The sequence below is a fragment of the Mauremys reevesii genome, unplaced genomic scaffold, assembly GCF_016161935.1.
Source record: "Mauremys reevesii isolate NIE-2019 unplaced genomic scaffold, ASM1616193v1 Contig24, whole genome shotgun sequence".
Taxonomy (NCBI): domain Eukaryota; kingdom Metazoa; phylum Chordata; order Testudines; family Geoemydidae; genus Mauremys; species Mauremys reevesii.
The window spans coordinates 534,777-558,237 of record NW_024100834.1 but is presented as its reverse complement, the minus strand read 5'-3'; the positions used below and the strand labels follow the sequence as shown (position 1 = coordinate 558,237).

The following is a 23,461-nucleotide window of genomic DNA, read 5'->3' as shown; positions in this document are numbered from 1 at the left end:
ATCGGAGGGTGGGGTTATGCAATGAGATGCCCCAACACAGGAACAAACATACAATCAGGCATCAAAAGCTGGACATGCACAAGTCCATGGGTCCTGATCTAATGCATCCGAGGGTGCGAGGGAGTTGGCTGATGTGATCGCAGAGCCATTGGCCATTATCTTTGAAAACTCGTGGTGATCAGGAGAGCCCCCGGACAATTGGAAAAAGGTAAATATAGTGCCCATCTTTAAAAAAGGAAAGAAGGAGAATCTGGGGAACTACAGACCCATCAGCCTCACCTCAGTACCTGGAGAAATCATGAAGCAGGTCCTCAAGGAAACGATTTTCAAGCACTTGGAGGAAAGGAAGGTGATCAGGAGCAGTTAACATGGATTCACCAAGGGCAAGTCATGCCTGACCAATCTGATATGGGGAAAGCAGTGGACATGATTTATCTTGACTTTAGCAAAACTTTTGATACTGTCTCCCACAGTATTCTTGCCAGCAAGTTAAAATAGTATGGATTGGATGAATGGACTATAAGGTGGATAGAAAGCTGGTAGATTGTCGGGCTCAATGGGTAGTGATCAATGGCTCCATGTCTACTTGGCAGCCGGTATCAGGTGGAGTGCCCAAGGGGTCGGTTCTGGGGTCAGTTTTGTTCAACATCTTTATTAATGAACTGGATGATGGGATAGATTGCACCCTCAGCAAGTTCTCAGATGACACTAAGCTGGGGGGGAGAGGTAGATATGCTGGAGGGTAGAGAGAGGGTCCAGAGTGACCTAGACAAATTGGAGGATTGGGCCAAAAGAAATCTGATGAGGTTCAACAAGGACAAGTGCAGAGTCCTGCACTTAGGACGGAAGACTCCCATGCACCGCTACAGACTGGGGACCGACTGGCTAAGTGGAAGTTCTTCAGAAAAGGACCTGGGGATTACAGTGGACAAGAAGCTAGAGATGAGTCAGCAGTGTGCCCTGGTTTCCAAGAAGGGTAACGGTATATTGGGCTGCATTAGTAGGAGCATTGCCTGCAGATTGGGGGAAGTGATTATTCCCCTCTATTCGGCACTGGTGAGGCCACATCTGGAGTACTGTGTTCAGTTTTGGTCCCCTCACTACAGAAGGGATGTGTACAAATAGGAGAGAGTCCAGAAGAGGGCAACAAAAATTTTTAGGGGGCTGGGGCACATGACTTATGAGGAGAGGCTGAGGGAACTGGGATTGTTTAGGCTGCAGAAGAGAAGAGTGAGGGGGGATTTGATAGCAGCCTTCAACTACCTGAAGGGGGTTTCAAAAGAGGATGGAGCTCGGCTGTTCTCAGTGGTGGCAGATGACGGAACAAGGAGCAATGGTCTCAAGTTGTAGTGGGGGAGGTCTAGGTTGGATATTAGGAAACACTATTTCACTAGGAGGATGGTGAAGCACTGGAATGGGTTACCAAGGTAGGTGGTGGAATCTCCATCCTTAGAGGTTTTTAAGGCCTGGCTTGACAAAACCCTGGTTGGGATGATTTAGTTGGTGTTGGTCCTGCTTTGAGCAGGGAGTTGGACTAGATGACCTCCTGAGGTCTCTTCTAACCCTAAACTTCTATGACTCTATGATTCACAGACATTCAGCTCATGTCAACTGGCACTTCCATAGCACCCTGCAAATTCACACCAGCTGGGAATCTGACCTATTGACCCCACTGGAATGATGCTGATTTGAACCAGCTGGGAATCCGGCCTTTCATTTTGATTCAATCTCTCTGTTGTATTGGGAACCAATGTGAATGAACCATGTAAAAATGGACCTGCAGCATTGTACCACAGCCATTTCCTCTGCCACTCAAATACCAACCTTCACCCTTCTCCTTCCCTCCACAGACATCACACAAGTTACTGGGGAAGAAAAAGTCCAGTCGAACCCCCATGACCGAGTTCTTTGTCCTGGGATTCTCTGACATTCAGGAGCTGCAGATTTTGTACTTTGTTTAGCTTGCAGCCCTGGTGGGGAATCTTCTTATTATCACAGTTGTAGCCCACAACCACCATCTTCACTCTCTGATGGACTTTTTCCTGATCTGCTTGTCCTTCATAGACCTTTGCCACATATCTGTCATAGTCCCCAAATCCACGGCCAATTTCCTAACCAGCAGCAGATCAATTTATTATTCTGGATGCAATGCCCAGGACTTTCTCTTTGTTTTCTTTGCTACATCTGAGCTTGCCTTATTCTCTGTCATGGCATATCACCGATACGTCGCCATCTGCAAACCACTGCAGTATGAGAACATAAGAACTGCCAGACTGGGTTAGACCAAAGGTCCATCTAGCCCAGTATCCTGCCTTCTGGTAGTGGCCAATGCCAGGTGCCCCAGAGGGAATGAACAGAACAGGTAATCATCAAGTGATCCATCCCCTGTCGCCCATTCCCAGCTTCTGTTAAACACAGGGTAGGGACACCATCCCTGTCCATCCTGGCTAATAACCATTGATGGACCTATCCTCCATAAAGTTATCTAGTTCTTTTTTGAATCCTGTTATAGGCTTGGTGGCTACAACATCCTCTGGCAAAGAGTTCTAGAGGTTGACTGTGCATTGTGTGAAGAAATACTGCCTTTTGTTTGTTTTAAACTTGCTGCTATTAATTTCATTTGGTGACCCCTAGTCCTTGTGTTATGAAAAGGAGTAAATAACACTTCCTTATGCACTTTCTCCACACCAGTCATAATTTTATAGACCTCTATCATATCCCCCCTTAGTCATCTCTTTTCCACGCTGAAAAGTTTCAGTCTTATTGATCTCTCCTCATACGGAATCTGTTCCATACCCCTAATAATTTTTGTTGCCCTTTTCTGTACTTTTCCAATTCCAATATATCATTTTTTGTTATGAGATGACCAGAACTGCACGCCGTATTCCAGGTGTGGGTGTACCATGGATTTATATAGAGGCAATAGGATATTTTCTGTCTTATTATCTATTCCTTTCCTAATGATTCCTAATGTCTTGTTAGCATTTTTGACTGCCACTGCACATTGAGTGGATGTACTCAGAGAATGAGTCCAAGATCTCTTTCTTGAGTGGTAACAGCTAATTTAAACCAGTGGCGTAGCCAGGTTTTCAGCGTAGGGGGAGCAAAAAACATAAAAAAGGCGCCCCCCCTTGGCTCCCCCTCTGGCCACGCCCCCAGACCGGACTCCCCTCCCCCGCTCACCTTCCCTCCTGCGCTGTCACCTGTGCCCAGCTCCTGTCCCAGCGCTCGGCTGCGTCTGCACCGGCTGGCAGGCACAGTTTCCACGCCGGCCTGCCACCCTGCGGCTCCTCTGGCTGTGTGGTGTGTAGCGCCGGCCGGCAGGCACGGCTTCCATGTCGGCCTGCAGCCCCACAGCTCCTCTGGCCATGTGGTGAGTAGCACCGGCTGGCAGGCGCAGCTTACACGCTGGCTGGCAGCCCCGCGGCTCCTCTGGCTGAGTGGCTGGCAATGCTGGCCAGCAGGCACCACTTCCGCGCCTGTTGGCCTGAGGGGAAGTGGCTGCTTCTGCTGAATCCCGCCAGCTACGCTACTGATTTAGACCCCATCATTTTATATGTCTAGTTGTATGTTTTTCAATGTGCATTACTTCATATTTGTCAACATTGAATTTCCTCTGCCATTTTGTTGCCCACTCACTGAGTTTTGTGAGATCCTTTTGTAGGTCTTCGCAGTCTGCAAATCATCATCTGTATCATCTGCTTTACCCTCACTGTTTACCCCTTTTCCCAGATCATTTAAGAATATGTTGAATAGGACCAGTCCCAGTACAGACCCCTGGGGGACACCACTATTTACCGCTCTACATTCTGAAAACTTACCATTTATTCCTACCCTTTGTTTCCTTTTTCAGTTATTGCTGCTCTCCATGCCTCAGTGTCCCCATTTATATAATGGAGACTCAGCCTTTTAGGAGTCAATGGGGCCAGACCTCCAGCTGGTGGGAGTGGGCAGAGCTCAGGTGAGGTCAGTGTGGTAGTGTGTATGGGACAGATCTAGAGGTGGAGAATCCAACGGATGCTGCAGCCAGGTCCCAACAGCAGAGTCCATCCCTTGGTGCATAAATTACCCCAGTCGGGGCTCCAGTCTACTCCCTTCCCCACAATGAAGCTCCTCCATGCCTGGCCCCTGTGTCTCTGCTTGGCTCGCAGTGTTGTTATACACTGAGGCACTCATTAACAGGGGCTGCCATTATGTGCTCCTCTCTCCCCACCTTGTGTGTGCTACAGGGATCCAGCAGGTATGGGTCAGAGTCAGAGACACAATATTGGACTAGAGTCCCTTGAGGAGAAGGGACTATTCTATTCCTTGCCCCCGCGAGTTAGCTAATATCCCAACATTGGGTCAAAATCATAGCCAGCCCCACCTAGCCTGTTCCCCATCCCTCTGATCTAGGAAGCTTCCTGGGGGCCAGATCAGATATGAATATCCGTTCACTTTAATTTGAATCCCTTTGAACTTCTCAGACAATGGGTGGGGTTTCAAAGAAGCCAAAGAAAATTGGTACCCAACTTACACTGAAAGCGAGTTATCTGAAATAAAGAACTGAAAAACAATCTATTTGGGGCTGAACGAAGGGTTTTGTTCAGCCTAAAATGAAACTTTTTTTAGTTACATTAGAGGGCGGGGGAGAGTTGTTACCATTTATATTTTTAAACACAAATCTAGCTAAATTTCTAAATGAAAATGACTTTTCATTTTAGCTGAAGATGCCATGATTCTAAAACAGCACCGCCCCCCCCCCCCAACTCTCAGTCTACTTCATTGAAAAGAAAATGGAAACACGTCTGGGTGGTTAGGGTTCATTAATTATATGTCTCTCTTTTTTGTGAATAACTCATGGGCTACATCAGACCAGACTTGGAAGGAGAGCGACTGAGAAAGAAGCTTTACAATCTGTGGCATTGTTATTCACTAACAAAAGGACCCCTACTTGTCCACAGAGAGGGAGAGTGTAGATGCTCAGTCAAACAGTCTTTCAATGCTTACAGATTCAGATGCGTTGGAGCCCTTCCAAGTCTACCTACTGTATAACCGGATACACGTTCTTTAGATGGGCTTCCATTCATTCTGTTCTTCACTTTCCGAGTCCCACCTCCTCATCAGATTTTGCTCTTTTCTTTCTGTACTTTTAACATGCAGTAATAAACTAAGCTGAGGGGGAAAAAGGCCGGAATGGAAGGAAGAAGTAGATCCAAAATGTTTGCCTTTGCAGTCTCATGGCTATGTGAACTGAGCCCCACATTTCAATGACAATAAATGCTTCCCCATCAGTTCACTGGAAATATTTCATCTGCAGAAACAAAGCTCCAGGAAGAAGCATGGTCTTGTGGTTAAGGCACAGAACTAGCACTCTGGAAACTTGGGTTCTATTTCTGGCTCCATCGCAGGCTTCCTACATGACTCTAAAGAAGCTATTTGACCTCTGTTTTCTCTAGCTGTGAAATGGGCATGATCATATTTACCACAGGGGGTTGTTTCTGAGATTGGTAAAGTGTTTGGAGAGCCTCAGGTGGAAAGTGCCATCCAAGAACAAAGTATAATCCAGGCCTCCAGGTGTAGCCACAGACATTCACACACATGCACAGTGATATGGACATGAATCTCACAAACACTTCAGGCAGTTTCAAGGATTTCTCAGAGGGCCGTTGTGAACAGATATTCCCTCTCTTTTCTCCCACAAAACAACATTAATATTCAAATGATGGCACTGAGCAAGGTCAGCAATTTATTATCTCCTCTCTTGTTATGTTCCAGGGTCTAAAAAGGTGATTATGGGCCTACTGAAGAGTCTTCAGCAAGGGGGCTGTGGAATAACATGGAAGCATTGCCAAGGGAGTTAAAGTGACCTACTAGCAGCAAAGAGGGTGGGAGCCCTGCAGGGCAGGCTGGTATGCGGAACAGAGCACACAGGCCCGTTTCAGTGACCTAATGAGAGGGTGTGGGTCCCACAGGGCAGGATGGGAGGGGAAACAAAACACACAACAAACAAAATCTGCCCTTTCCTCACAGGCTCCCTCCAAATGCTGCTCATCTCTTGCCTTGGTCATTGTAGCTGTCTCCTCAGAGTCTGTCCAAAATCCCACTGTTAAAGGCACCTTCTTCATCCTATTTGAAATTCTCTATTGAATCTGATTCTGTAGGAGATAGGAAAGCAAACTCCTCATTTTCACCTGCAAGGCTCTATGTCCTCTTGTCCTCACCTAGTTCTGCCCCATCCCCTCTCCCTTCACCTACACTCTTCCCAGTCCTCTAGCCATACTCCTCCACTTGTCTCCTCCTCTTACTCTTGGCTGCTTTCCTCCTTAGATGTTGTCCTCGACACTCCCTATGTCCTTAACTGCCAAACACCCCCTTTCTCCTCCTTAAAACACAGCTCGCTCCTCAGTCAATCTCCCTGCCCTTCTTACCACTGGCAATTCCATCCCCTGAAGAGCTGTCCTCCTTATCTTATTTATACTCTAAGCCCTTCAGAGTAGGGAGCATATCTTTATACAAGTTTGTAACGTGTCCTGTATATTTACAGCCTTATCTGTTTTCTCATAAACAACAATAGGACGCTAAAGAGACCCAATGAAAGGGGTGCAGGGGCCGAAGGACTTTCTGGAACAAGAAACAAACAACACAGGAAGTTTGAGTGACCTCGTGGGAGGAGATGTAGGTCCTGAAGGGCAGAATGGAATGAATTACAAGAGCATATTACAGGGAGCACCTAGTATTAGGGCTGTCAGCTGTGCATGATAGGCTGGAATGGGGAAGGAAGCACACACAGATTAAGTGACCCACTGAAGGGTGTGAGCCATGTGGGACATTCTGAAGCAGGTCCTGCATTAAATACTTAGTTTATATTCCTTCTCCTTTTTAAGTTGGGCCCTACCAAATTCACGGCCATGAAAAACATGAAAAGTCAAAAGGTTTTATTTAAGAAATGTCCAAATGAACCATTTACATTATTTTGAACTTTTTATTTCTATTTGGCCAAAGCTATTAATTAAATTCAACCTGAATACACAAATAGTTTCAGTTGCCCCAAACTGCATTTTTCAGTGAATAAACTATTCAAGTGAAAAGTTTCGCCCTGCTCTAATTACTACTATAGATTATTATAATTTTAAGTTATTACAAACTTGCATTCACTTTCTATGAATGTTAGTTGACACTTGTGGTTCTGTTCATGCCCATGGTTAAGCACTGGAATAAATTGACTAGGGAGGTTGTGGAATCTCCATCATTGGAGATTTTAAAATGCAGGTTAGACAAACACCTGTCAGGGATGATCTAGATAGTACTTATTCCTGCCACGAGTGCAGGGAACTGGACTAGATGCCTCCTGAGGTCCTTTCCAGTCCTATGATTCTATGATTCTATGATGCTTAGAGATCATGATATCCCATAAACCTCTCTCTTTTTGGATGCCTATGTTGTGAAATAAAAGTGAATATACACCAGTGAAAGGAATTCCTAGGCAATCTCTGCTTCTGTCAATACATGCCAGGAACCCAAAGTGTCCAAGAAAATTCAATGTGCTCAGAAATAAACACAAATTTGCAGAGGGGAGCTATAAAAATAATGAATAGATTCATAGATTCCAAGGCCAGAAGAGAGAACTGTGATCCCCAAATAATTCCTAGAGCAGAGCTTTTAGGAAAAACATCCCATCTTGATTTAAAAATGATCAGTGATGGAGAATCAGTGATGACCCTTGGTAAATTGTCCCAATGACTAATTAATCTCACCATTAACAATGTATGCCTTATTTCCTGTCTGAATTTGTCTCTCTTCTCTTTCCAGCCATTGGATCGTGTTAGACCTTGCTCTGCTTGACTGGAGCCCATTGTTAAATATTGCTTCCCTAGGTAAGTATTTATAGACTGGGATCAAGTCACCCCCTGTCCCTTCTCTTTCTTAAGATAAATGTATTGAGCTCCTGGAGTCTATCACTCTAAGGCTTATTTTCTAATCCTGTAACTATTCTCGTGGCTCTTCTCTGCACCTTCTCCAGATATGAGGGCTGGAGAAAATGCCTCCAGGAAGAGACTTAATGAGCTCCAGATGTTTAGCGGATCAAACAGAAGATTGAGAGGTGACTTGAATGCAGGGTAAAAGCACCTTCCTGGGGAGAAAACATCAGCACAATAAAGGGATCTGGAATGGAGCAGAGACTGGAAGAACAAGAACCAAAGGCTGGAAGTTGAAGCCAGACAGTCAAGTGAGAAATTAGGCATCACTGTATAACACTGAGGGTGATTAACCCCGGGAATCAATTCCCAAGGGAAATCTCCATCACTTGGTGTCTGCCTGTCTAGGCTGGAGGCACTTTTGGAAGGTGTTTTAATCAAACACAAGTTATGTGGCTCAATAAAGGGGGAACAGGGGCCATTTAATGGTCAGTGCTACACAGGTCAGATAGGAGACTCTATAGGTCCTCTCTGGCCATAAATCCTATGAAACTCCAAGTCTGTTTACACAGGTCCTGGAACATAGCTGTATGACTCCTAATCTGGATTTAATGTTTGACTCCTGTTTGGCTTTGTCTTTTCTATCCCATCTGAAAGAGCCGTCAGGATGTCAGGTCTTGGGATCTGACATGAGCTTGAAACTACAAAGTGTAAATGGGATGAGAAAAAAGGGCAGGTGACACAGGAGTCAGTCTGCATGTGCTGATTGCCCTGGCTTGGCTGCCTGAAGAATAGACCAGAAGATTCACTGGAATTTTATTAATCCAACAAGAATATGAAGATAAAACATCAACCATGGGAAGAAAAATGAATCTGGCATTGGTGAGACAAGACTAACTGTCATCTCTGACCACCAGGTTTCCCATCGAGAGGACAATTGGAATGTGGGACAGGACACACCCATTTGGCCAGGCATAGCTGGTGACACAAAGTTGGAATAAAATAGAGAATGATTGTGGTTTGTTACATCTTGGTGTGTCAACAGAGCACGAGGGAGCTAGGAACACTATTGACCTGGGGACCTAATGCTGGCCCATTGTATCCAATGAAGTGGTATCAATGTACAGCAGCTGGGGATCTGGCCCATTGACTCCAGTGTAGCTACTGCTGATTCACACATGCTACTGATTGGTCCATTGACCTCAGTGGAGCTACAACAAATTCCCACCTACTAGTTCTAGACAACTGACCCCAATGGGGCTATGACTGATTCACACCAGCTGGGGTCTGACCCATTGATTCCAATGGGGCTATGGCTGATTTCCACCAGCTGGGGTCTGGCCCATAGCTTGTAAGGCCAGGAGGGAGCATCTGGCACATGCTGCCTGACCTCTGGCACATCCTAGGCCAGAGAACCTTCCCCTTGGCTCCTGCACTGAGCCCAGCTCCACATGCTGAAACAATAACATTCATTTCCGGGGTTTGACATTAAGGAAGGACCAGAGACAAAGAGATGGAACTACTGGTTCCAAGCATAAGGTGTAAAACACCCCATTTAAGTGAGCTGATGCTGCAGTCAGAGCCAGGATTCTCCCCATGGAATATTGCTATTGCCACAGGGATCGCACCTAACGGGTCACTGATGTACAATGGCACCTCATCCAGTGGCACCCCACCCACCCTTCCAAAGTTACAGTCACAGGTCCACGCAGAGAGTCATTATGGGCATTGGACGGGACAGACAATCAGCCGTTTGGGGCAGAAACCTTCTTTTAATTCTGTCTGTGCAGCTCCCAGCACAATGGGGTTCCGGGTCCATTACTCTGGTCACGGGGGGTACAAATTAACGATGAAATAATAATCTATTCTCAATTATCAGCAACCCATAATTATTGGTCATTAAGTCCTCTCTGGATGGGCTAGCTATAGAGATAGCAAAAATTATTTCACCCAACCATTTTACCAAGGAGCAAAAGGGGTGTTTGACTAAATCAGGAATGTTTTCAGGAAAATATCATTTTTGTGGACAATTTCCAGTTTTCCATTGAAAACCCAGAAACTGAATAGTTTTCAATTTTTGGAAAAAAATACCTGTTTAAACAACTCTGTTTTCAAAAACGATATTTTTTTTTAGCATAAATGTTTTTAAAGCAATCATTTTTACCAAAAACTGAACATTTTAACCAAACCTTGAAACATTTGACACAGAGCAGTTTTTGAAACTGAACATTTTTAACAAACAGTAGACACTTTTGCCAAAAACTGAAACATTTCACCCAAAATGCTTTCTGAAACTGATGATTTTGATCAAACCCTGGATGTTTTAATTAATAACTTAATATTATTACAAATAACTATTTTTGAAAAAAATATTTTTGGGGGTTTATTTTTGTTGTAAAAAGCAAACCAAACAAAAAACCCTAAAAGATTTTTGTGGGAATTTTTTTCTACAAAACAAAGCTTTTATTTATTTCATGTGAAAACAATTGGCATTTTTCAACCAGTTCTGAGATTTCTGCAATTAACAAAACAGCTTCATAACAAGAGATGACATACATAGACTATGGATATATCACTGTGGGGTTCTTGGGAAGCCTCTTGGATTGATGTTGCTCAGGTCCAAATTTCAAGCAAGCGAAGCAGGAGTGTTTGTCATAACTCTGTTACCCATTCTTTCTCCTAATGGGAAAATGACTCAGAAACTGTTGACTATTTGTCTAAAAACTGAAAATGGACTTCTTTTCATTTTTTAACATTTTTCAGCAAAGAAAAAAAACAAACTTTTATGGCCCAAACTCAAAAATGTTACATACAATATTGTTGAAAAATGAAAAATATTCAGACAAACTTAGAAAAAAAACATTCTGATTTGGCAACTGAAAAAACAATCCCTTACACACACACACACACACACACACACACACACACACTAGTTTTCCTTTCAACTGGGTGTGGAACCCAGGAGTCCTGATTCCCACCGCCATGCTCTCCCAGATAGACTCCCAGAATCAGAGACAGAAGCCAGGATTCCTGGCTCCCAAACCAGTGCACCTGCCCTTCACCTACCTAGCTCCTAGCCAGGGCATTTCGGAGCGCCCCTTTCACATCCTTATTCCTCAGGCTATAGATGATGGGGTTGAGCATGGGGGTGATGATGCCATAGAACACGGGCAGTGCCCGGTCCTGCTCCTGTGAGTAGGTGGAATTGGGGCGGATGTAGGTGAAGATAATGGTGCCAAAGTAGAGACTGACCACAGTCAGGTGGGAGGCGCAGGTGGAGAAGGCCTTGAGACGCCCTTCCCTCGTGCGGATCCTGAGAATGGCCATCACAATGTACACATAGGACACCAGGGTCCCCAGGAAGGAGCCCAGGATCACGGCACCCCCCAAGGCGAAGGTGACAGCCTGGTTGGCCCGGGTGTCAGAGCAGGAGAGCTGGAAGAGCGGGGGGATGTCGCAGAAGAAGTGGCGGAGGACGTTGCCCCGGCAGAAGGACAGGATGGACATCAGGGATGAGTGCACGGCCGAGTTGGTCAAGCCCATTACCCAGGCAGCTGCAGCCAGCAGGGCACACACCCCCCGGCTCATGAACACGCCATAGTGTAGCGGGTGACAGATGGCCACGTAGCGGTCATAGGCCATGACCCCCAGTAGCAGGCACTCGATCCCCCCAAAGGAGATGAAGAAGAACATCTGGGAGAGGCAACCAGCCCACGAGATGGACTTGTCCCCCGACAGGTAATTGGCCAGCATCTTGGGCACGGTGGAGCTGGTGTAGCCGATGTCTACCATGGAGAGGTTTCCCAGGAAGAAGTACATGGGCGTGTGGAGCCGGGAGTCCAGGCTGACCAGCAGTAAGATGAGCACATTGCCCATCAGGGCCACCAAGTAGATGGCTGTGAAGACCCCAAAGAGGACAAGCTGCTCCACGGGGTTGCTGGAGAGACCGAGGAGGATGAATTCGGTCACTGAGGTCTCGTTCTCCCTCCCCATCGGCTCCAGGGGATCCATCCCCTACAAGCAGAGAAACTTCAGTGGTGTGAGGGTTGGGTTGAGACATTTATCCTCCTTATAAGCTGAACTGTAAAGAGTGAGGGACAGTCCCTGCACCGTCACAGCAACCTACACTAACAGCGGTGGATGGGAAAGGTACGAAAAGGAGATGGAGACTGAATTAGCTCCAACAAAAGGCCTCCTGGTGTCCCTAAAGGCCTGTGACAAGTTCAAGTCTGGGAAACAAGAGAGATGTGCTGCCGGAAATCAGTGAACCAAAACTGAGTGTTGGAAACCCCCCTAACTGGGGGACAAATGAGTGGGGGAGGGGCCATTCCGCCCACTACTCCCTTTGGGGGCCTTCACGACAGAGATGCTGTGGGGAAATGAGGAAGTGTAGATGGGGGCTACTGGAGTCAAATTCACTATCAGGGCTGCCCCCCACCATCCCTGGGATCCCGGGTCTTCATCATCCTGATCCTGAGACATGTCCTGGTCAGACCGGGCCAGAGAGAGCGACCCAGATGACATCATCACCCCCTGCCTGCTCCAGAGAACCCCAAACACCACCCAGGATGAAATGGGATGGACTTTAACAGCAGCAGCTCTGACAACAGCAGCTCCATCCCATCCCAGCTCACTTTTCTCCCCCCGAGGTTCGTTATCACCAGCTCAGATACCATCTCAGAGACTGGCGGGGGCGGGGGGTTCCTTCCCAGACTGTCCCAGCACCAGGGAAAGGGAATTAGGGGTGTTGTTCAAACGACTGCTGGATTTAATGCTTCAGCATTCAAAGGTCTGGGTTTTTCCCGCTCCTTTCCTGTGGCATTAATGGAAGGTTAAGGGCTGTTTCACGGCGTTTGCCATGGCACTGAGCGGGGGGAGGTCTCTGGCTCCCTTTCCCTGCCCCTCGTTTAACACTGGCTAGTGCTGGACTGTGACTGGGCTCTGTTAGCACCTTGGCCCATTTACTCCACCTACATTCACACAACAGGAGCCACCAGCCAGGGAGCTGGCGGGGCCCTTAGGAGACTCAGCCTGCATTTCCGGCACTGCCACACAATGACTCAGGGCCAGACCTGCAGAGATGTTTAAAGGCCAGATTGCAAATGCATTAGGACTTCTAAGGGGTTTTTCAAACCACTGAGATGCCGCACCCTTGAAAACAGAGGGTGTTAAACACCTAGATGTGCCAGAAACTCTCACCAGGCACCGAAACACTGTAATAAAGGCAGCCTCTTGTGCTCAGTTGGAACTGTTTAAAAAAAATTGTCAAAGCTTTTTTCTGTGAACATAAATGTCATTTTGTCCAAACCAAACTGTTTCCTGGCATTGGAACAGTTCCAGCGAAAACTGTCACTGGGAAGGATTTTCAGCTCCAGGGCGGGAGTTTTGGGTGACAAGGAGATGCCAGAACAGGCAGGATGTTGGGGCACTTTCCTGGGGTAGAGGAGAACCAGTTACAAGTCTCAGCTCTGTCTAGGGATGGAACCTGGGGGTCTTGATTCCCAGCCCCCCAACTCTAATCTATGAGATCCCATTCCCCTCCTGGAGCCAGGGATAGAACCCAAGCGTCCTGGCTCCCCATCCCTCCTGCTCTACCACTAAACCCCACTCCTGTCCCAGAGCCAGGGCTAGAGCCTCACCCCACTGGACCCCACTCCTCTCTGAACGCTAGCTGTGTTAGAACCGGGCACAGCACAGAAGCCAGTTCTTCATGGTCCCGATGTTGTTTCCCTTTTTTTTGCCATTTGCTCGTTCCCCATAAATATCTCGTCAGTACCTGGGTCTTTTGCCTCTCGTTGCCCTGGCTATGGCTCCAATATTGAGCTGCTGCTCAGCTGGCAACCTCAGATTGGAAAAAAAATCAATAAAAGCTTTTTGGTTTGCAGTCTCTGTCTTAGTTTGAGGTATGCAGAGAAGCTCTTGGAGGGGAAGGGGGGTCTGTTGGTTAGGGGGTGGTTGTGGAAGCCAGAACTCCTGGGTTCTATCCCCAATACTGGGAGGGGAGTGGGGTGGGCTCCAGTGGTTAGAACAGGGGGTCTGGGAGCCAGAATTCCTAGGTTCTATCCCCAATACTGGGAGGGGAGAGGGGTGGGGTCTAGTGGGTTAATGCGGGGGAGGGGGGAATTGGAGCCAGGACTCCTGGGTTCTCTCTCGGCTCTGGGAGGGAAGGTGTGACAAGGACCAGTCGCTCCCTCACTCCTCCTCGAGGATTCAGTGGCACTGGAAGAGCTGTACCGGGATGGAGCCTGAGGATGGGATAACACCGGCCATGAGCCCTGGGCTGTCCCCACCCACAGCTCTGCTGGTGCCCCTCAGTCCTGACTGGCGGCCCCAGCTGCTCCGGCCTGGCAGCTGGTGTGAAACTGGCTCCATGGACACATTGTGTAACCAGCTGGGACAGGAGCCCGCTTGGTGGCTGCAGTGTCCGGCCCCCAGGTCTGTTCTGGTGCAGCAGAGAGCTGGGGGTTACCGGACTAGCCGCGGTGAGTGGGCTGGATGACCCAGGGGTCTGATGTGAGGGGAGAGGAGGCCTGATTGACCTTGGAGTGTGATGGGGGGGGCAGGGAATACTGGGTTAGAGGGGCCGATGAGCCAGCCTGGTACATACCTTCCTAGAGCAGGAAATCGCTCTGAGCTACGAGCTTGCAATCCTCAGCCCATCTGCTGCAGGAATGGCCTTCTTGTCACCTGGCACCTGCCTAACTGTCTCCCTCCAGAGCTCGTCTGCCATCCTGTCCTGATGAGAGCTTTGGGCAGCAAGCGCCTCCCTGCCCCTCTCCCACCAACAGCCCGGCCCCCGCTCTGTGCCCAGTGAAAGGCACAGCCCAGCTGGGGTGCGCTGGGATTGGCAGATATTGCAGAGCCGTCTCCTGGGGAATCATCCTTTGTGCCTTACAGACGTCGCTGCAGGCCATCCCCAGGGGGGACCAATTTGTCTCATACAACAGGCATCCTTGGCCGAGGAGGAGAGACACAGGATCAACGCCCGTCTGAAACCAAACCAGAGCCAAGCCAGAGAGAACCGCAGGGTTTCACTCTAAGGTTCCCTGTTTACAGGCATTCTGTCTCAGGAACCTCTGGGCCAAGTGACTCAAATTTGCCCCACTTGCCGTAGCTCAGATGCAAAGGAAACATGGCAATTTTCAAGGCAATGTAATTCAGCGTGTGGATATTAGAGCACTGAGAAAAATCAGCTGTTAAGCAGTGAGCTCATGTCAGCCCCTAACTAATTCACACAGGCAGATCCTCAGCTGGAGGGAACTGAGATTTCAGAAGCTGATGTTTAGCCACGTTCCACGCTGCAGAGGGTCACAAAGCAGCACTCGGCTGAGCTCTGCCTTAGCCCCACTCTAGGGCCGTTCACAACTCCTAAGGTCAAACTGTCCGCTGGTGGGAATCAGGGTCATTTCACGCAAACCAGTGGGAATTGGGTGGCTAAAGCCACTCAGCAGCTCTGAAAAACCTCAGCCGGACTGTTTAAGGCCTGTCCAGTGAAAAGAAATGTTCTTTCCTATAAACTGATTTATTTTTAACAAAATGTATTTTTGTTGAAATATGGGAGTTCATCAAAAATGAAAGAAATCATTAAAAAAATATTTGGCATTTTTTTAAAGTTTTCTGAAAATGTTTCAAAACACAAGAGTATTAGGAAAATTCAGACAATTAAAATTATTTGAAAATAAGAGCATAAAAGGTAAAAATTTGGAGAAAGTAAAAAAACAAGATCTTTTTCACCTATTTGTTTCCCATTGAAAACAATTGGGAAAACATTCGAAAGTGAAATACAATTGTTTTATGTTTCCTTCACTTTTTCTCACTTTTTTAAAGTGCAAAAATGTCAAATAAAATTAGAGTGAATGCTACTGTCAGAACTTTTTACACTTTTTTTCTTTTTTTTATATTGACGGAAAAAAGTTGAAAAGAATTTTTTCAAATCTAATAATGTCTTTCTGAAGGAAACAAGACAATATCTGAAGAAAATGGCATTTTGAATTTTTCGGGGGGCGGGGGAGGCTGTGGGGGACAGGGAGTGAAAATTTTCCAAATTTGTTCATTTCCTTGCAAAATGTTGCATGGAGAAATAGTTTCTGAGCAGCCCTGCTCTAGCTAGACTGAACAACTTCTCTTGCTGTCTCTCGGCCCCATACAGATTCTGCACTGGTGTGACGATGTCTGTTAGGGGTGTGATTTCACTGTGCTTAGCCAGCATGCTTGGGTTTGGGGCCTTCTGCTCTTCCCTGATGGAGTTGGGGATCAGTGAATTCAGTGACTCACATGCAACCTCCTTACCGCAATCTGGTTGATTTTAACAGTAGGAACAAAGCATTTTGAGAAAGGTGTTTAAAACCACAGTCTGTCTCAGCCAAATCCCTCCCATGCCTTGATGGGCACCTGGGCAGGCCTGGCTTATTCAGATACCCCTAGCAGGTGCCCATGTGTCAGTCTTGGTCCCCCAAACCAGTTTCTTGGTAGGGTGTCCCTTTGGAAACCCCTCCAGTCCTTCGGTTCTGCTGCCTTCTAGAGTTTGCCCAGGACTGTCCCTCGCTCTTCCTGCTTGTTTGTCTACCCATCATAGCAGAGTTATAGGGTAAACTCCTGGCAAGCAGGGCACCATGATGCACCCAGCCCCACATCTGCTTTGTGTGCATCCCACAAACTCAGATTGGGGGCAGCTGTCCCAGTATGGAGGTTCCTTATACTGGTGGAGCTCATTCCTCTTCGCAAAGGAGAGACAGCTACACTGGTGGGGACAGTTCTCGGGTACCTAAGGCTGTGAGTCCCCTGGTAATTCTCCTGCCTCCCATGAGAGGGAGAACTGCCAGCTCCCCAAGGCCACCCAAACAACCTCCTCCAGGCTCTGCCAGCCCTCACTCTGACTGGCAGGTTAGCAATAGATGCAGCCCACTACCAGAGCCCTGCTGGAGTGTTCCCCTGCAGCATCCAGCCCCTTTTCCAGGGGATACTCACAGAAACGCCAGAGCCACTGTCTCCAGGGAGCCACGCACACCCCGGCTTGTCTGATTCAGCTCAGCTCTTCGGGCAATCCCACAGCTCTGAGAGCTAGTTATGGGGGCAACATCCCCACAATAATGTGTGAGGTGCAGGTGGAGAAGGCCTTCTGGCAGCCTTTGGGAGAGGGGATCCTGAACACTGTAGTGATGATGAAGGTGTAGGACACCACCATCACTAGGAGCGATCCCAGCAGAAGCAAGGTTGACACAGAGAATTCCACCACCTTGACGGTCCATGTGTCAGAGCAGCAGAGCTTGAGCAGCGGTGTCATGTCCCAGAAGAAGTGGTTGATGACGTTGGGGCAACAATATGGCAGTCGGGCCACCAAGATGGTGGGAAGAAGCAAGGCCAGGAACCCCCATATCCATGAGGCAGCCACTAGCCATAAGCAGACATGAGTGGTGATGAGGATGTTATATTGCAGTGGGTAGCAGATGGCCAAGTAGCAGTCAAAGGACATGACAGTGAGGAAGAAAAACTCTGTAGAGCCCACCAGGAAGTAGAAGTAGGCCTGGGCAATGCAGCTGGTGAAGGAAATGGTGTTCCTCTCACTTACCACATTGGCCAACATCTTGGCATGATCGCACTGGTGAGTAGGATGTCCAGGAGGGAGAGGTTGGAATGAAGAGGTACATAGAGGTGCAGAGGCGATAGTCAGCCCAGACCAATGCCATGATGAGGAGGTTGTCCATCAAGGTGACCACACAGGAGCTAAGGAAGGCTATGAAGAGGGGGCTTTGTAAGCTGTGGGTGCCAGGGATTCCCAGGAGGATGAATTCAGTCACAGATGTGTTCTGGTTCTTCATTGTTACCTCTGCAGGAAGTGCTCACGGGGGGGGGGGGGAGAGCGAGTGGGAGAGAGAGAGAGAGAGAGAGAGAGGGAGAAAGACAACAAAATGAAAGGAGAGAGAGAGAGAGACAGAGAAAGGGACACAGAGAGATGCCTCATAATTTTGTTGGTGGTGGTACCCTCAAGTCCCAAACTATAAGAGCCAGATATTGAGTATTGATCAATACAGATGGTCGGGAATTCTGAATGAAACAAATTCATTTGTCCCACAGGAAGTTTCAAACTTATTTAAACTGAACATTCTTGTTTCAAATTGACATTTAAAAGCCAAGTGAATATTTTGATTGAAAGTGCAGCATACTTTTTTTTATTTTCATTTTTTAAAAAAAGACCTTTTAGTCAGTTCCCCCCCCCCAAAAAATTGATTCAAAATGAAAATGAACTCCTGTAGCAAAACCAAAATAGGACATTTTCCCCTGGAAAATATTGGTTTTGATGAACGTGTATTTTTCAACAGGAAAACTTTTCCACACACCAGTTTTTTTTTCTTTGACCAGATCTAGTGCTAAGTTTGTGCATCTGACGTTGAATTAAATTGGAGTTTTGAGTGTTTAGTACTTATGAATATCAGGTTCTTAGTGATGGGCAAAAGGGCTCAGAAGACAGAGCAGTTCTCCTCCACTACCACACAAACTATCCTGCAACCAACGATCATCACCCTCATCTTTTCCCTAATCTTCAAAGCCAATCATTGAACTGAATCACAGAGAAGTGAGATGACTTGCCATGGTCACACAGTGAATCAGTGGTCCCGCTCCCGACTGCACCTCCTGGGGGATGGGGCAGACAGGGGTAAGGGGAGGGACACAACATGCTTCCCTTGTGATGGGATCCCCAAAGCTCTGAAATAGCAACTTCTTTGTTAAGATCAAGGGGATTTCAGAGAGCCTTTGATGTTAGCACCAGTCTTAGGGAATGGGGCTGATATGGTATAAGGGGAAGATTTCTAGGGGTGTCTTCTCTTTGGAACCAGGTCCCCTTCCCCAGACTGTTGGGAGAAGATTGATCAGCTGTGAGCTTGGACTTCCCCTACCCATCCTCCATCATTTGGAGGTGAATGGAGACAGTGGTTAGCAGAGGGCTTGTCTGGGTGAGTAGATTGCTCCTTTTCACTCCCAAGGACCCCAGGGTTGGAGATGACCACTAGTGGAGCTCGTAAATTCTGCTGGAGCAGAGTTATACACCGTTAGGGCTGAGAACAAAGCATGAAATTTAGCAAAAAGGGAAATTGACAACATTATTTTGTAAAGGTGGAGTTAATGTTCATTTAATATCAGTAATTCACTGGGATTACATCATAACAATTATCAATACTCTTCCCTCTGCAGGCGCATTTTGAGGTTCATAAATGGAGACGAAGAACCTCACCACCCTTATGACAGAATTTGTCCTCTTGGGCGTCACCCAAAGTCCTAAGATGCAGCAATTCCTCTTCATCATCTTCTTCGTAGTCTACCGGACAACCTGGCGGGGAAACTTCACCATCATCACCCCATGTACTTCCTGCTGGCCAACCTGGCTTTCTTAGATTTCAATGAATCATCAGTAAATACTCCAACATTGCTCTCAGGTCTCCTCACCCAGCATAAAACCATCTCCTTCAATAAGTGCATCCTCTAGATTTTCTTCTTCCACTTCATTGGAAGTGCAATGTCATTATACTTTTTGAGCATTGCACTTGATTGATATATGGCCATTTATAAACCACTGTGCTACTCAACTATCATGAACCGAGGCGTACGTGTGGGGCTAGTGGCGCTGGCATGGCTGGATGGATTTGCTCACTCTGTGGACCACTCTTTCAATTACCATTCTGTGGTCCAAATGCCATTGACAGTTTCTGTTGTGATGTCCCACAGGTCATCAAATTGACCCGCCTTGACGGTGATCTGGTCGAATTGCAGATGATCTTCAGTAATGGGGTAGTGATCCTAATACTAGTCATCATTCTGCCTATTTCCTACTCTGTCATCTTAGTCAAGATCACGACAAATGTCACAGACTGGAAGCACAAGGCTTTGTCCACCTGTGGGACCCAGATTATCATGTTGTGTTTACAAGTCAGACCCAGTTTCTTCATCTACACTCAGCCCTTCAAACAGTTCACCCTGGACAAGGTGATCTCAGTCATTTACACTGTAATCACCCCAATGCTCAACCCAATGATCTACAGGCTGAGAAACGCCGAGGCGAAGAAGGCCATCAGGAAACTGATGAGCAGAATCCTGTTCTCACGGAGGGGAATAGAGACATAATTTGTCTTACAATGTACATTTGCGTTAAAAACTCTGATCTCCATGATGTATCAGAGAACAGATGCATGAGGCTTTAAAATGAGTCTTAGGTCAAAAGAGATCAAAGAGTGCACACTCATGAGAATTTGTTGTCACAAATGTGTAATGGACTGAGGTCCAGAACCTCCATATTAGTTAAAAAAAGCAGTAGGTGTGAATAAGACGTAGCTCCATGCCGGTAAATGGGACAGATCCCCAGCTTGAGGAAATGGGGCATTTCCTAACTGGCTTCCATCAGATGGGGCTTTGATACTGAGAATTGCTGGCTGAAATTCTTCTAAGAATGATTTCAAGTAATGAGGAATCCATGAAAATCAATATCGTCTCCAAGAAAATATCTGTTCAATAAACTATGTATTATAACTAATGTATTGATTGTGGTGAAGAAATCAGTATAGATAGTTCCAACAGCGGAATACAGACTTTCTTGTGCTTTATGGCTCATTCTTTTTCCCCTTATACATATATACCACTTATCTGCATTTCCCATATGACTTCATAACACAGTGGTTGAATAATACTGAGATCTTATCAGCACAAGGAATTGGTTTAAATTTTTGTTACATAATATTTCCATTTCTGCCTCTTAATTTCACAAATTAAACTAAACTCATCTTCGTTAGCTTTTTCTGCTAATTCCAATCTAAAAGTGTAGTTATAAATAGGGAAGAAAACATTTTTTTCTTGGAATATTTTTAGTGTATCCTTTTCACTGACAATATGTAAATAACATTTAAAAATAGTTTCTTATATTTTCCAGATTTTTTATTTTCAAGAAAAAGGAAAGTTTCTTTCCTAGCTATATTTAGTTTTTTATTTTTCTACATTTCCTCCTTTTTTGCTAAGAAAGAAAGAAAGAAAGAAAGAAAGAAAGAAAGAAAGAAATGGAAATGTAGATACAATAAAATTATGAAATTTTACAATAAGAGGAAAACACAGTTCTTTTTCAAAAAATTAAAAATAAAAATATTTTTGTAACTTTTCAAAAAATATTGTGATATTTGCCTTTCCCAACAGGTTATATATTTTCAATGTACTAAAGAGACTGCTCCTCAGTGAAAAATATTTAGTTAAAAATAGGCACTGCTTTCTGAAAAGACAAGCTACTTCTGGCAGAAACATATGTAGCACACATCCCTCTCTGAGGCACATCCTATCACGAGTGTAGGCAGAGAGAGTTCGTTCTGCTGGCTTCTATCAATTCCATTTGTAGGTACCTACCTCTCCCCATCGGATAGGGAACCCACACACCAAATTCAGTCTTGGTGAATTGGAGAGATTTTTAAGGGTCTAAAAGCCAGAGTTCCATTGGGAATCGAGCCTTAAGATCCATAACTGTTTAAAATCAGCTTACTTCACACAGAGGCACGGGGGCTGGAATATTCAAATAATCCGTGGGGGGGGGAGGGGCACTTAAACATCAAACTCCCAGCGAAGTTCTATGGGAACTGGGCATCTAGTTTCCTCTCTCTTGAAAATCCCAGACGGGGGGTGGGGTGGGGTGGGTTACCCATGGTCACAGAGGATGGCCACGGCAGGGCAGAAATGACATCCATCTCCCCTCAGCCTTTGGCAATAAACATGAGTGGGAAAAATCTATTTTTACTCGTTTATTTATTTCATTTGTCATCAGAAAATTTCAAGCCAAATGATTTTTTTTCTTTAATTTTGAATCAATTTTTTATTCTATCGAAAGAAATGTCATGGTACAAAAAAAGGGGTTTTGCTGACATCAAAAGATTTGATGGGAAAATGTCATTGTTGATGAAAATTTGTGATGTTTCATGAGAAAAATTTCAAACTAAAATGAAACTTTTGCTTTCATCTGGATGCATGCAGTGGTGTTGTAGCCCTGGCGGTTCCAGGTTATGGACAAGACAAGGTCAGTCAGGTCATATCTTTTATTGAACCAACTTTTGTTGGTGAAAGAGAGAAATGTTGCTGAGTTAAAAGCTAGTCTCTTTTACCAATGGAAGCTGGTCCAATAACAGATATTGCCTCATCTGTCTTGTCTCACTCAGTTCATTTGGATACGTTTCTTAAACTTCATACCTAGAGTTCACGGTTCTTACTGCCTTGGTAAAATCTAATTATAGAGCATCCCAACAGTTTGGGGAATCTGCCCTGTTTTGGACAGTCTGCCCTCAACGTAGACACTTACAGTCATAAGCCACTCCAGACAGCGTGACACCTCCAGATAGTGTAAATCAGACGTGGTTCCAGGAGAGTAAATGGGCCAGAACTGGTAGAAATAGACATGTCCTACTACATGGCTTCCTTCACAAGGAATTGGTTTTAATTTTCTTACAGGACATTTCTATCTCTAATGTCACAGGTTAAACTAGATTTATCTTTGGTTACCTTTTCCGCTAATCCCAATAAAAAATACAATTATAAAGAGAGAATGCAAAGATGCTTTTGTTTCTGTTGTTTTGTTGTTTTTTTTAAATTGGCTTCTTTATTCATAATAGATAAATAACATTTAAAAAAAATCCCTTTGCACATTTTCCAGATCTCTAATTTAAAGAAAAATAAAAGCAAATCACTTTCCTTAATATATTTTGATTTTATTTCACATGTACTTCTTTTTTCTCCATGAAAAAAAGAAAGAAAGAAAAACATTTAGATAAAAAGGAAACATTTATGGACATTTTACTAGAAGAGAAAAACATAGTTCTTTAAAAACTTTCAAAATAAAAATATTTTTTGTAAATTTTAAAAGAAATTGTGATTCTTTTTTCTTTCCCAATGAGTTTTGTATTTTCAAAATGTAAGTACTAATGAGGCTGTTCTACACTGAAAAATATTAGGGGAAACTGGACACTACTTCCTGAACAGTTCTACACTCCCTGTGTATCAGAATTAGTTTTTCAGATCCAAAAATGAGTGATAACTATCTATAGACCTGTAAGACCTCCTGAACTAACACAGCTCTGAGAGAATAGCTGTAAGCTAGGTCTGATAGCAATAACTTAAAAAAAACCCACTGTCAATGTATTTTAGACCAGTTACACCTGTCTATAATGAATGAAATCAACAGAAATACAAAAAATTAAAAGAATGGTATTCAACAGCAGTGACAGAGAGAGAAGGGGGTGGGATGGGGGATGCACAGTGGTCAGCAAGGGCGGGATGTGAAGGGTACAGGGTTGCAGAGGAGCACTGAAGGCCAAGTGTGAAAGGGACGTGGTTGTAGAGGGGTGTCTGAGGAGAGAGGCTGAAGGGTAACAGGACGCCCAGTGTTTAAGATGGGCAGAGTGCTGTAAGGATGCCTCACTCTCTTTCCCTGACCTAATGACTCTCCAGAGTCATCATGAACGACTGTGAATTGCCACTATGCATTGCAATATATACCCTCTGGCCTGGGTGACAGTGAGTATTGCTCTACTGCATGGTCAGTCATGTGG

The 23,461-nt window shown here is 45.6% G+C and overlaps 1 protein-coding gene and 1 pseudogene across 1 annotated transcript; one reads left to right on the top strand and one right to left on the bottom strand.

Moving 5' to 3' along the window:
* Positions 1 to 10,964: 10,964 nt before the first annotated feature.
* Positions 10,965 to 11,894, bottom strand: LOC120393586 (olfactory receptor 1019-like). The gene has a single exon (XM_039518216.1). It carries the CDS (start codon positions 11,889 to 11,891, stop codon positions 10,965 to 10,967), a length of 927 nt encoding a protein of 308 aa, XP_039374150.1. The 5' UTR covers positions 11,892 to 11,894.
* Positions 11,895 to 19,108: 7,214 nt separating this feature from the next.
* On the top strand, positions 19,109 to 20,015 carry LOC120393584 (annotated as a pseudogene).
* Positions 20,016 to 23,461: the final 3,446 nt, after the last annotated feature.